General features: G+C 41.1%; 1 protein-coding gene across 2 annotated transcripts in view; it reads right to left on the minus strand.

Annotated features, from left to right (window-relative positions):
- Positions 1 to 3922: 3922 nt before the first annotated feature.
- Positions 3923 to 14124, minus strand: part of HLCS (holocarboxylase synthetase) — a 164994-nt gene continuing 154792 nt past the window's right edge. For both annotated transcript variants that reach the window (XM_084843708.1, XM_084843709.1), the window contains exon 11: positions 3923 to 10049. In XM_084843708.1, the coding sequence (XP_084699834.1) occupies positions 9884 to 10049 (166 nt within the window). In that variant the 3' untranslated portion in view covers positions 3923 to 9883. The remainder of the gene's footprint in view (positions 10050 to 14124) is intronic.

Consider the following 14124-nt stretch of genomic DNA (forward strand, 5'->3'; position numbering starts at 1 on the left):
GTAGCCAAAGAAATAAATGGACTTCTATTATTTGCTTGGTATTACAAATACAAATAATGCACTTAATAACATGTTTTTCATTTCTAATATAAATTGGTTAATTTTGGTAGAGAATTCTATAAATAATTTTTTGCTTTTCCTCCACTGTGAATAGTTCTAGAAAGTCATATTTTAAGAACATACAGAGCTTTTGAATGTAATTCTATTGATATTGTATATGTGTAAACACCACTTTTAAATATATACTAGTTTTAAATATATGCTACCTACACACTTCCCACTCTCAACTCAAGCTATGATTCAATATACATGGATGGAATGAAAGGTGCTAACATATGAGGCTGTTATCATACAGTCACCCTGCTTCATTCACAGAATTTTATGGGGGGTCCAGATGTTGCCCTCCACTTGTAACCCTCCTGTGTTTCCCCACGAATTCTTCTCTTTTTTCTTTGCATAAAAAAAATTGTTAAGGAAGACAGAATAACTCTTTCCCAAACGGTATATCAGAAAGTGATGCAGAAACTTTAGTGAGAACTTACCCCAAATATCTTCAAATTTCTCTATTGTCTGAATTAAGACACTCTGCAGATTCTACAGAGTGATATGAGGAACCTGAGAGTCTTAAGACTATTTCACATAGTATTTTGAAGATTTACAGTGATGAACTTAAGCTTTTCCAAATGTTACTATAGCTTTCTGCTTTGATCTAACTACATTTCAAATTATGAAGGAGGAAAAGCATTCTCCAAATTCTCCTTTAAAAAAAATATAGTAAACAATGGTACAGTCAAGACTGTAACCAACTGTCTGCTCTCTCTGTAGAATGGGATCTTTCAACAGAAATTAGTTTTGATAATATATCTGAATCTGCTGTTCAGAAAAAAGATATAGATTTACAATAACCTGAACATAGTTTGTCTTTATCAGTTAAATGTTTTAACTTTATTGATATTTCTATACTTTACTTGGTACCCACCAGGCTCCTGGTCCCTCCTGATTTTTATTTTATGGACATTAACAGAAAAAGATTAAACTGGGAGGCTGGCATGCTCTGGTGCCACCTTTATTTCCAAGAATGCCTCTGGCTCTCATGTGGCTGCAGTCCAGTGCTTTGTTTTGAAGCATGCCCAGACATCCAGAAAAAGGAAAAATGTAAGGTGGGTGGTGGTAGGGCACACCCTGGGGAGCAAACTTGTGCTGTGTGTGTTTTGCATTTGTGTGTGCCTTAGCTGATTTGTTTTGGCATGGTGTGTGTTTTTTTGTGTGTGTTTTGCCTTGTGTGTGTGTGTGGGGGGGGGTTGATGTTAATGTCTGGTTTGTGTGGGGTTTGCCTGTGTGACTGTGTTTCTCTGAGCATCACCAGTCTTAAGCATCACAGTCTTCTGTGAAATGGGGGTTGGAGCAGAAAACTGTAGGTTCAAAAGTAGTTTTGTAGTTTGGAGATGAAATCCACTTCTCCTCCTTTGTACTTCATTCTTGGACAAGTTATTTTCCTTTTAGTCTCATCAGTTTGCCTTCTGGATGCCACGCCCACCATAGCAGTCGTTTTGTGAAAGTGCCCATGACACTCTCAAAATTCCAAATGTGCCCCTCAACCTAGAACAGCTGGGGATCCCTATCACATGAAGGAGTATTCTACATTGCAAATGAATAAAATAAAGGTTTTTAAAAAGTATTTTTAGTTTTAGAGACATAAAATCTTAACATACTTTTTTGTGATGTCAAATAAAAATTTTTTTTAAAGGATTATATGCATATTTAGGTTTTTTCCCCCAGTGAGGGAAAAATGACATTGACGCAGGGTGCTGTGAGAAGAAGGTGTTCAAATGAACCATCGTTGTCCTGGGCCCTTTCAGACCCTCAAAAAGGGCCTGAGCAAGGTGACATCTTCCTTGAAAATGCTGAAATGGCAGACTGGTTTTACTTGACTTTGCAGTACGTCTCTACAACAATACATATTACAGTACTCAGGTTGCTTGTTGCTGGCTGAAGAGCCACCTGGCACGGAGGAAAGGAAGGAGGGGAAATTAGAACCCCCTAAAGTAGGAGAAACATTACAAAACAAAAAGGAGGGTAGAATAAAAAGGAGAGAAGAATAGCCTATCTTTAAATAGAAGATAGAGTTGTGCTTTGCCTGAGAGCTGTTCTGGGGCTTACTCCTGAGTAGACATGTATTGAATCTGGCCCTGTGCCCTTAGCCTCATCCTCTGCTGGAATGCGGACCCCAGGACCCTTCCACAACTGGTATTTTGCCCGTAGGCCGAAAAATGTTCCCCACTCCTAGAGAAAAAAGTTTCTGATACTGCTATTGCACCCACTTCAGTTTGTGCCCAACTGCTACTGGCTTGGCTCTAGAAGGATGCAAATGCTGTTCTATGTAGGCACAGAACCCATATGTGGGACTGCACAGAGATCATGAACAATGACTGTTCTGATTTCCGCTCTATGGGTTGGATCCACACTTGCTTAGTTCTGGCCCTTGAAGCTAGTTGGTGCCAATAGGATGATTCATGATATTACTGCTAACAGAAGTGCTGCTGATAATAACAGGGTTGGATCCAGATGTAGGCTTACTTTGAGCAGACCCACTGAAATCAATGGGACATAACTTAGTTAGTCATGGGTCAACTCTAAGTAGACCTACATCTGGATCCAACCTTATCATCAGCATCAGCACTTCTATTAGCAGAGTAATATGATGTATCATCCTATTGGCACCAGCTAGCTTCAAGAATCAGAACTAGGCAAGTGCATTTTTATGGCTGAAATAAAACTAGTAAGATGCATTCTATAATCATGTATTTTAAAAAAATAATCCTATAATAAGAGAATCTTGTAAAAGGAAAGCATGACACATAGTATAAAGATGTAAACATTTTGTGTTATTTTTAGATAGTTGAGTTATATTATTAGGACATGTACTTAAAAAATGCTATAGAGGGTTCATAAACTACTAATGTAAACTCATTCTTAATTCTGGGTACCTAGTGGAAATTGTGTAACTCTGGAAAGGTCATCAACTTCTGCCTGGATACAATTCTGCTCCTCGCTCTTTTCAACTCCATACACCAACACACTGGAGTTGCTTAAGAATTGTTGCTGTCAATAAATAATCTGTAAAGATATTTTCCTAATATGTAATGAGGAGTTTTATAACTCAGTCCAGAAGAAAAACTCATATTGCAAAAAATACGGGCACCATAATGAAATATTTTTGAAACCACTTCATCAAGTGAACAGTCTGAAAGGCGACATCAGCTATACAGTGGAAAAGGTGTTTTACTAACCTGGACATTTTAATAGCATTACACATTTTCAGCAGGCTGCTTCTGGATTCCAGGATGCCTGGCTGGCTCCTTCAGATTCTGTCCAGACACATTTTGCTATATTATAACAGTCACAAGGACTGTTATAAAATGCTTTTCAGGCAGAAATGGTGAGCAGTTGCCAAGTTTGATGCAGAAAACAATGTGATTACCAGCTGTACTTCCCACATACACCTTTAGTTGAGTGTCCTATAGGAAGAAGGCCCACAGGCATTCCTGACTGCAACAGCTGCAACTCAATCCTTATTCAGCTTTTCTGTAAGAAATAGGATATTTTTCTTGGATTCATCTAAAGCAAATAAAATAAAGTCAGGTATACAACTTTCACAATGGATGTGGATGTTTTCTTTCCCTACATTCAAGACAATATATTGTCTTGTATGGATAGGACCAGGCCATCCAAAAGGCAAAGGCAGAAGTGATATTCCCACCTAATCTACTTGAGCTTCAATATGTCTGCACTTCATCAGTTTTCATTTATGAAAAGGAAATTAAACGAAGGAAATTTTCCAGTGCAAACATTTCCAGAGTATAGCTTAAAATAAAATAACGTAAACCATGGGGGGTGGAGGGGGGTCTTTTGTTAGTTTTTTGAAGTTTTACATTCTTTATTATTCTGGTAAGAAAATCTGACATTTTATTAGTTTATTTACATACTTTTCTACCCCAATTTTGTATTCAAAGCAGCTTACAAAACACCACAGTGGAAGAAAAACAATTCTAACACATATAAAAAAGGAAAAGGATAAAAAAATATATAGCAACATCAGAAAAATACCATTAGACCAAGTGCTATTCAGTCAACTACCAAATGTCTGCTGAAATAGATTTGAACCTGTGAAAGACCAGCAGCAATGGAGCTTGGCAGATCTCCCTGGGAGGGAATTCCAACACAGGACACCACCAAAGAAGAGGCCCTGTCTCTCATGCCCACCCAACATCTGATGGTGAAAGGACACAGAGCAGGGCTTTAGTACTTGCTGGGGCTCATGTAGGAGAATACAGTTGTTCACATAATCTATCCTTTGACCAGGGATGGGGAACATGTGGACCTTCAGATGTCGTTGTCTAGAACTGCCATCCATCCCTCACCATTGGCTATGCTGGCCATGGCTGATGCAGTCCGATGACATCTGGAGGGCCATATGCTCCCCACTCCTGCCTTAGACCATACAGAGCTTTAAAGGTTGAGATGTGCACCTTGAATTTAGCCTGGAAACAAACTGATAGCCAAAGTACATGATGTAGTACCAAGGTGATATGTTGTGATCTAGGGCCCCCTAGCAAGTGCATTGTAATCCACCCATTTTCAAAAAGAGCCCTATGTAAATTTCATTTATTTACTATAAATGAAATTATAATAATCTAATCTGGATGTGACTAAGGCATGAATGACCAGGTTTCCAGTTTCTCTCGGAAAGAAGAGAAACTTCTTCTCTTAGTTACACCACCTAACGCTGGTGAAAAGCACTGTTTGTCACTGCCAACTGGCCATCCAGGGCAATGAGCATGAGCTTCTCCAACACCATCCACAAGACCACCTGAACCAGTTAGGAGAAGGTGTGGGTAGTACCAACAACATACCTACCCTGTCTGGAGAGTCCAGTATCATGTGCAAATGCTCAAAGCCAGATGATTGCTGGAGAGAATGCCTTGAAAAGGAGATGGAATCATGAAAGGTCATGATGGGCCTTTCTCCTCATCCACTGAGTTTATGTTGCTGCTGCACCAAGAATCCAGGTGACACAACTGGGAGAAATTACACCTTCCCCTTTCTTCCAGACCAATCTCAGTAATCCATGCCAAATTGGCAAGCTCATCTAGGATGAACTTGCCAAATCCCACATGGCAGCTGATTTCATTCAGCAGCAAGACAGACTTCGTGTACTGTTGGTAGTATGGCAAGTTAGTATGAAGCTGTTCCATCCCCTTGTTGTGTTTCAAAATAAAATGGGGCTTTGCTTAGTACAACAATTGAAAGGACAAGCCCTTCCACACACAGTCCCAAGTAAGTCAGTAAAACTGCCTGTCCCTTTGCAGAATTAGGTCTTAAAATTTGATTCTAGAATTGCTGCATTTATGATTCACACATATTTTAACAACAGAATAATACTATGCTGTGCTCACTTTAAAATGGGTATTTTCATGCTGTCATCTTTCAAGTAGGACTTACATTTCAAAGTAGTTATGGCATAGTGAAACAGTATTAGTAGCACATAAGCATTTTCTCAGACCAAAGATCCATCTAGTTCAGTATCCTCTCTAACACAGTGGCATACCAAATACCTTTCTCACAAACATTTCAACATTTCAGGTAGCAGTCTTTCCCAGCCCCACTACTAGAGATGTCTTTTTAAACTGGAGATGCTGAGATTGAATTTGGTACCTCCAACATGCAAAGTATGAAGGAGACAGCAAAACCATCTGCCCCCAGCATTTTGTAAATTAAAACAAATACTGTTCCCAAATAGGAATTTAACATTCAGCCATCATGACTAATCACTGACTAATTCATGACTATATTTCATAAATTTGTCTAATTTAGCGGACACAATATCTTACTATATCTTATGGCAAAAAAATTCTGGTCTGCTTGATGATCCTGATGACAGTTAAGGATCATTGTGAATTTTAGTATACTGAGGAGAGCTGTGTGTGTGTGTGTGTGAGGGAAGCGGTAACTCACCATACTATTAATACCTTTATAAACCTTCATAATGCTCCCCCTTTTAAGGCCGGTGGATATAACAGATTTAGGGAGCAATCCTATTGGGATAGGTGGCCACCTCTGAACCCAGAGGTGACCACCTATCCAATGACGAGCGGGCAGAGCACGGAAGGAATCTTCTCCTCCACACTCCGGCTGCCCTGCATTTGTGGCTAGATGGCCAATTTCAGCTGTCTAGCCACAGGACTTTGGGGGGCGGGGGGGAGGCTGGACAACACATAGGAAGTGTACTGGCATTTCTGCACACCCTGCCCCTGGGAACACCCGCTTTTGCCTTGCTCTGTGCCACTCTTCTGAGCATGGAGCCCAGCTACGATCTGCAGCACCTATGAGGGGGCGGGGAGGCAGTTTTCCGGGAACTGACCTCGGAGCACGGGCTCCAAGGTTGGTTCCCAAAAACCGAACAATCCTATGGCTGTCTAGTGGCTGTCTAGCCGCTGTCTGGCGGCCATAGGATTGCACCTGTATATATATAATTTTTCAATCTCTTTCCCAATAATGCCTAATACTAGTCTAATTTGCTTTTTTCATTCTGAACACTTTCTACTGAAGCCCTAATATCGTGTGTGTGTGTGTGTGTGTGTGTGTGTGGTAGTTACTGTTAAATTATTCAGTATGTTAATTAATTGGTTAGACTAACTAAAATAGTCATTTCTATCAACTTAAACAGCATCCCTGATTAAACCAGACAGCAGATTTTAATTACTTGTTTTAAATCCAAATATATATATATCTATATCTATATCTGTGCCAGTTGCAGATACCATCTTAGCAGAAGCATCCCCCCACCTGCAGCTTGAATACCTCCTAGTGGTGCCTGTTACAACACGTGTGCAAAAATATACTTATTCTTCACATATATTGTTTGAGCATATGCAGATTTACACAAATTTAATCAAATAACTGATCCATGTATCAATCAAAACTCATAAGCTTAATCAACTTAGAAAGCAATTCTATGGTCTCTAGTCACTGTCTAGAGGGCCATAGGATTTTTCAGTTTCTGGGAATCGAGGTACGAGTCAGGGCTCTGAATGTGGTTTACAGAAACCATGCTCCCTGCCCAGTCCCCCTCATAGCTACCACGGTTCTCTCCACATCTCCTTCCCTTCCACTCCCTGGAGCCATGGCTAGACAGCCAAAATTGGCCATCTAGCCAAAAATACAGGGTGGCCAGGGCACAGAGGCAAGGATCGCCTCTGTGATCTCGCCACCCTGCATTGGATATCTGGCAGCTTCCAACTTCAGAGGCTGCCGACTATCTCAACAGGAGATAGCACCCTTAGTTTTTTTTAAAACCTGGCCACCGGTACAAATCTAGATCAGTCAGCATACATGTGAAGTTAGGATCTTTTTTCCCAGTCACTTTGCACTTAATGTCATCTGCCATTCTCTGGCTCAATCACCCAGTTTGAAAATACCATTTGGGGCACTTTACAGTCTGCTTAGAATTGGAATTTTACCCTTCTGAATAACTCTGAGTAATCCACAAACTTACTATCATTTATAATCATATTTTCCATTCTTAAAATAGTGCGTATGTTCCATCTTCTGTTTCCTGGTTTTTAGCCAATTACTGATCCATAAGAGGGCATTTCTGCTTATCGTATTACTGATGCATTTTTAGGGAGCCTTTGATGAGGGGACAATCTCTAAGAGCTCTGAACAGTTACTGAGGCAAGGCTTCCCCTTTGGAGAAGCCATGTTGATCCTGCTTTAGCAAGACTTGTCCTCCTAGGGACTTCGCTGTGATCTGTTTTTCAAAAACAAGAGATTGCATCCTGAGGGAGAGGAAAGTCAGAAAGCACAAGCACACTGTTCTGAAATTATCCTAGATGCATAATAATGAAGGTGTATGCCTTTCACTAGGGCCATGTCTGCAGGCAAGAAGGAGAAACTGAGGAAAAGTTTGCTCTGCTATGTGGGCCAAAAGTTTAGGCTGAACAGTGGGTTGCCTCTCTGCCCAAGAGAGGCATAGCCATGCCTCTGTTTATTCTGCAGCTAACAGGCAACAACATGATTCATGCATTTAAAAGTGCTGATGTAAGACAACAGGACAGAAGGATCCCATCGGGATAAAAATGGAGTTCAAATACCTTGCTGTAGTTTCTATCCATTTCATTATACTAGTTCAGACTTAAGGATCACTTGAGTTATTAAATCTGTAACAACATGTATAAATGAATACAGGATTCTCTAAGGTTTGCAAGTAACAACTTCTCACTAATTAAATTAGCTGTTTAAATTAGTTTAATTGTTTGTGGGGGGTTTTGGTGAGATAATGCATTATGCAAGAAACTGTTATGGATGCCACAGTGTGGGAAACTGCATGCAACAGAGGTCAAAATCCTCACTTTCAATGAAAGGACAACTTAATCTCCAGTAATTTATAGTCAAACTACTCAGCCTCCAATATGCAGGGATTATGCTAATCCACCATTACAGGCCAACTTCTTTGCTTTCTTTAAGGCTTCTTGGATTTATATTTGAGCCAAGCTACTTATTTTCTGATTCTTTATGCAGTGAACTTTAACCTACAAAAGCCTATTTCAGGCATGCCTTTGCAGGGGCACTTTCTTAACTGAACATGAGGGAGTCTCTCGGAACCTATGGAAGTTCTCACTAAGAGGTCAGGTTACCCACAGTTCCCTGACATGCAGGAACTGGTTTCAGACAACAGCCTGGGTGGACAGGGCTACAAGCTTCAATTCTGTGCGCCTAAGCAGCAAACCCTAGATGCAGAGTCATGCATCTACAGCTTTGGAAAGCATTGCAAGAGTTTGAACATATCACATGCCCATCTTAATTTGGCATTTTGATTATCAGTAATGATCAGAGCACACATGATATGATGTACATCATATAGTATGAAAGAGCTTTTGAATTTCATGCATAAAGTAAGAGATACCACAGGGAAGAAAAAATAGCAGTTCAGTGGTCAGTTGTGAAAAGTTTGAACTTCCATGGACAGGAAGACTGTGGAAGTCTTTGGCTCCAATACAATGCAGCACATTCTAAAAGTTAAAATCTCTTTAGATCATTGCTTTGTGGGGAAAAGAGAGCAGGAGAAGAGGAATTCCTTTAATAAGCGTGCAGCATACTCTAAAACTGATTTTCAAAAAAGCATAATTTAACTTTGTTTTGCATATAGCTAGTTACCCTTTAAAAAAAAACCCTACACCAAATAGGGACATTGTTAAATCAAACTATTCTATTCAATCACCTTAATATACTGACTATTCTGTTGCATTGTCTCCTATAAATTCATATAAAACAAAGTAATACAAGCATTAGTTTTAAAGATATAAGCCAGAGATGGGGAATATCTAGCCCTCCAGATATTGCCGGACTGCACCTCCCATCATCCTGCACCATTAGCTCTGCTGGCTAGGGCTGATGGGAGTTGCAGTCCAGCAACATCTGGAGGGCTACATATTCCCCACCCCTGGAGTAAATGGAAGCATTAAGAATCTGTAGTAACAGGATAATGCAGTCTTCTGGGGGAAATTCCAGGTAAGTGATCCATGCCCAAAATGAGAAGCCAGAGGTTTTCATGCTGACTAAAAGATTTCCCTCACATCTATATGAAGACTGAGAGGAGAAAAAAACTTGAAAAGCCCCCAGTTCCAGGGTCATTGGATCAAGGGCCCAGGAAAATTAAAAGATATAAAAGTCAATGTTTTGCTTGGTATACAATGTTTCTATTCTTCAGCCTTAGATAATTTGAGTTTAATGCACTGCCTCCTGCCAACCTCTAGCTATAAGTGTTGAACATAAAATGGTCTTCTAAGCAAGCAGCTGTTTCATTACACTGAGAAAACTACTTTTACTTCGGAATTATAAGGTTTCTCAGCATATCAAAAGAATTGCCATCTGGGTGCACGGTCACTACATCTTTGCCTTCCTCATGAACTTGAAGGAATCCAGAATCATCTATTCCAACGATCCACACGACTGGGCCCTCATCATTTTTGAGCTGGACTTTCTTACCACTGCAAAAAGAAAACAGGAATTGCTCACTTAAAACCAGCAGCACCAAGTTTCATTGAGCCATATTTATACTATCAAAATATATTAAAGATCTGATTATTCTCACTGTCTAGATTCACTTTGTGGAGCCCCATAACAATTAAACTATTCTATATAAGCATTCACATTTAACCAAGCATCTAAATACAGCATAAGGTAGCATAAGACGAGTCACTACTCAAAGGAGCTTACACATCTGATCAGCTACGTACTTTAGATGTCTTTTCATGCAATAAAAGTAAATGACATTGTAGGAAAAATAATTCTTCAGAAATACATATGAATTCTACATAGCTTACACACAGCAGAATTTACTGACAGTTTACCACCTCAATGAACAACGCAAGAAAGAATTTCCTGCACCCACTTGTTACCTTCCATAGCTCTACTTATTTAGATATAGCAGAACTAATCTGTTTCCTCATGGATCACTGCCTTGTTGTGGCGAAGGGGCTTGCGTAACTCAGTGAAGCCATAAGCTATGCCGTGCAGGGCCACCCGAGACGGATAAGTCATGGCAGAGAGTTCTGACAAAATGTGGTCCACTGGAGAAGGAAATGGCAACCCACTCCAGTATTCTTGCCAAGAAAATCCCATGGAACGTATCACAAGGCTAAAAGATATGATGCCGGAAGATGAGCCCCTCAGGTCGGAAGGTGTCCAATATACTACTGGGAAAGAGCAGAGGGTATTTCCAAGTAGTGCCAGAAAGAGTGAAGTGGCTGGGCCAAAGCTGAAAGCACACTCAGCTGTGGATATATCTGGTGGTGATAAGAAAATCCGATGCTGTAAAGAACAATATTGTTTAGGAACCTGGAATGTCAGATCAATAAATCAAGGAAAGCTGGAGGTGGTCAAACATGAGATGGCAAGACTGAACATCGACATCTTGGGAATCAGCGAACTAAAATGGACAAGCATGGGCGAATTTAATTCAGGTGACCATCATATCTACTACTGTGGGCAAGAATCCCTTAGAAGAAATGGAGTAGCACTCATAGTCAACAAAAGGGTGGGAAAAGCAGTACTGGGGTACAATCTTAAAAACGATAGAATGATCTCAGTACGAATCCAAGGCAAACTATTCAACATCACAGTAATTCAAGTCTATGCCCCAACCACTGATGCCGAAGAAGCTGAGATTGATGGGTTCTATGAAGACCTACAACACCTTCTAGAACTAACACCAAAAAAAGATGTCCTCTTCATCATAGGGGATTGGAATGCTAAAGTAGGAAGTCAAGAAATCACCAGGATAACAGGCAAGCATGGCCTTGGTGTACAAAATGAAGCAGGACAAAGGCTAATAGAGTTTTGCCAAGAGAACACGCTGATCATAGCAAACACTCTTTTCCAACAGCACAAGAGGCGACTCTACACATAGACATCACCAGATGGTCAATATCGAAATCAGATTGATTATGTCCTTTGCAGCCAAAGGTAGAGAAGCTCTATACAGTCAGTAAAAACAAGACCTTTCAGTTATGACCTAAACCATATCCCTTATGAATATACAATGGAGGTGAGGAATAGATTTAAGGGATTAGACCTGATAAGAGTGCCTGAGGAACTATGGACGGAGGTCCGGAACACTGTTCAGGAGGCAGCAACGAAATTCGTCCCAAAGAAAAAGAAATGCAAGAAAGCCAAGTGGCTGTCTGATGAGGCTTTACAAGTAGCTGAGGAAAGAAGGGAAGCAAAAATCAAGGGAGAAAGGGGAAGATATAGCCAACTGAATGCAGAGTTCCAGAGAATAGCAAGGAGAGACAAGAAGGCCTTCTTAAATGAACAATGCAAAGAAATTGAGGAAAACAACAGAATGGGAAAGACTAGAGATCTCTTCAAGAAAATCGGAGATCTCATGGGAACGTTTTGTGCAAAGACGGGCATGATAAAGGACAAAGAAGGCAGGGACCTAACAGAAGCAGATGAGATTAAGAAGCGGTGCAAAGAATACACTGAAGAACTATACAGGAAAGATCTGAATGTCCCTGATAGCCATGATAGTGTGGTCACTGAACTTGAGCCGGACATCCTCGTGAGTGAAGTCAAGTGGGCCTTAGGAAGCATTACTAACAACAAAGCTAGCGGAGATGACAGTCTTCCAGCTGAGCTATTTAAAATCCTAAAAGATGATGCTGTTAAAGTGCTGCACTCAATATGCCAACAAATTTGGAACACTCAACAGTGGACACAAGACTGGAAAAGGTCAGTTTACATTCCAATTCCAAAGAAGGGCAATGCCAAAGAGTGTTCAAACTACCGTACAATTGCGCTCATTTCACATGCCAGCAAGGTTATGCTCAAAATCCTACAAGCTAGTTTCAGTAGCATGCGAACCGAGAACTACCGGAAGTACAAGCTGGGTTTCGAAGAGGCAGAGGAACTAGAGATCAAATCGCCAACTTTCACTGGATCATGGAGAAAGCAAGAGAATTCCAGAAAAACGTCTATTTCTGCTTCACTGACTAAGCTAAAGCCTTTGATTGTGGATCACAACAAACTGTGGCAAATTCTGAAAGAGATGGGGGTACCAGACCACCTTACCTGTCTCCTGAGAAACCTGTACGAGGGTCAAGAAGCAACAGTAAGAACCAGACATGGAACAACTGATTGGTTCAAAATTGGGAAAGGAGTACGACAAGGCTGCATATTGTCACCTTGCTTATTTAACTTATATGCAGAGTACATCATGAGAAACGCCGGGTTGGATGAATCACAGGTCGGAATTAAGATTGCCGGGAGAATTATCAATAACCTCAGATACGCAGATGATACCACCCTAATGGCAGAAAGCGAAGAGGATCTAAAGAGCCTCTTGTTGAGGGTGAAATGTTGTTGTTGTTGTTGTTCAGTCGTTCAGTCGTGTCCGACTCTTCGTGACCCCATGGACCATAGCACGCCAGGCCTTCCTGTCCTGCGCTCTCTCCCGGAGTGTGCTCAAGTTCATATTCATTGCATCCGTGATGCTATCTAGCCATCTCATCCTCTGCCGTCCCCTTCTCCTTTTGCCTTCAGTCTTTCCCAGCATCAGGGTCTTTTCCAGGGAGTTTTCTCTTCGCATTAGGTGGCCAAAATATTGGAGCTTCAGCTTCATTATCTGTCCTTCCAATGAGCACTCAGGGTTGATTTCCTTTAGGATGGACTGATTTGACCTCCTTGCAGTCCAGGGGACTCGTAAGAGTCTTCTCCAGCACCACAGTTCGAAAGCATCAATTCTTCGGCGCTCAGCCTTCCTTATAGTCCAGCTCTCACAGCCATACATTACTACTGGGAAAACCATAGCTTTGATTAGACGGACCTTTGTCGGCAAGGTGATGTCTCTGCTTCTTACTATGCTGTCTAGGTTTGCCATAGCTTTCCTCCCAAGGAGCAAGCGTCTTTTAATTTCATGGCTACAGTCACCGTCTGCGGTGATCTTGGAGCCCAAGAAAGTAAAATCTGTCACTGCTTCCATTTCTTCCCCTTCTATATGCCAGGAAGTGATGGGGCCAGATGCCATGATCTTAGTTTTTTTAATGTTGAGTTTCAAACCAGCTTTTGCACTCTCCTGTTTCACCCTCAACAAGAGGCTCTTGAGATCGTCTTCGCTTTCTGCCATTAGGGTGGTATCGTCTGCATATCGGAGGTTGTTGATAATTCTCCCAGCAATCTTAATTCCAACCTCTGATTCATCCAACCCGGCATTTCTCATGATGAGGGTGAAATAGGAGAGTGCAAAAGCTGGTTTGAAACTCAGCATTAAAGAAATGAAGATCATGGCATCTGGCCCCATCACTTCCTGGCATATGGAAGGGGAAGAAATGGAAGCAGTGACAGATTTTATTTTCTTGGGCTCCAAGATCACCGCAGACGGTGACTGTAGCCATGAAATTAAAAGATGCTTGCTCCTTGGGACGAAAGCTACGGCAAACCTAGACAGCATAGTAAGAAGCAGAGACATCACCTTGCCGACAAAGGTCCATCTAATCAAAGCGATGGTTTCCCCAGTAGTAACATATGGCTGTGGGAGCTGGACTATAAGGAAGGCTGAGCGCC

Source organism: Heloderma suspectum, chromosome 3, assembly GCF_057233095.1.
Source record: "Heloderma suspectum isolate Gila_16-S chromosome 3, 16-S_ref, whole genome shotgun sequence".
Taxonomy (NCBI): domain Eukaryota; kingdom Metazoa; phylum Chordata; class Lepidosauria; order Squamata; family Helodermatidae; genus Heloderma; species Heloderma suspectum.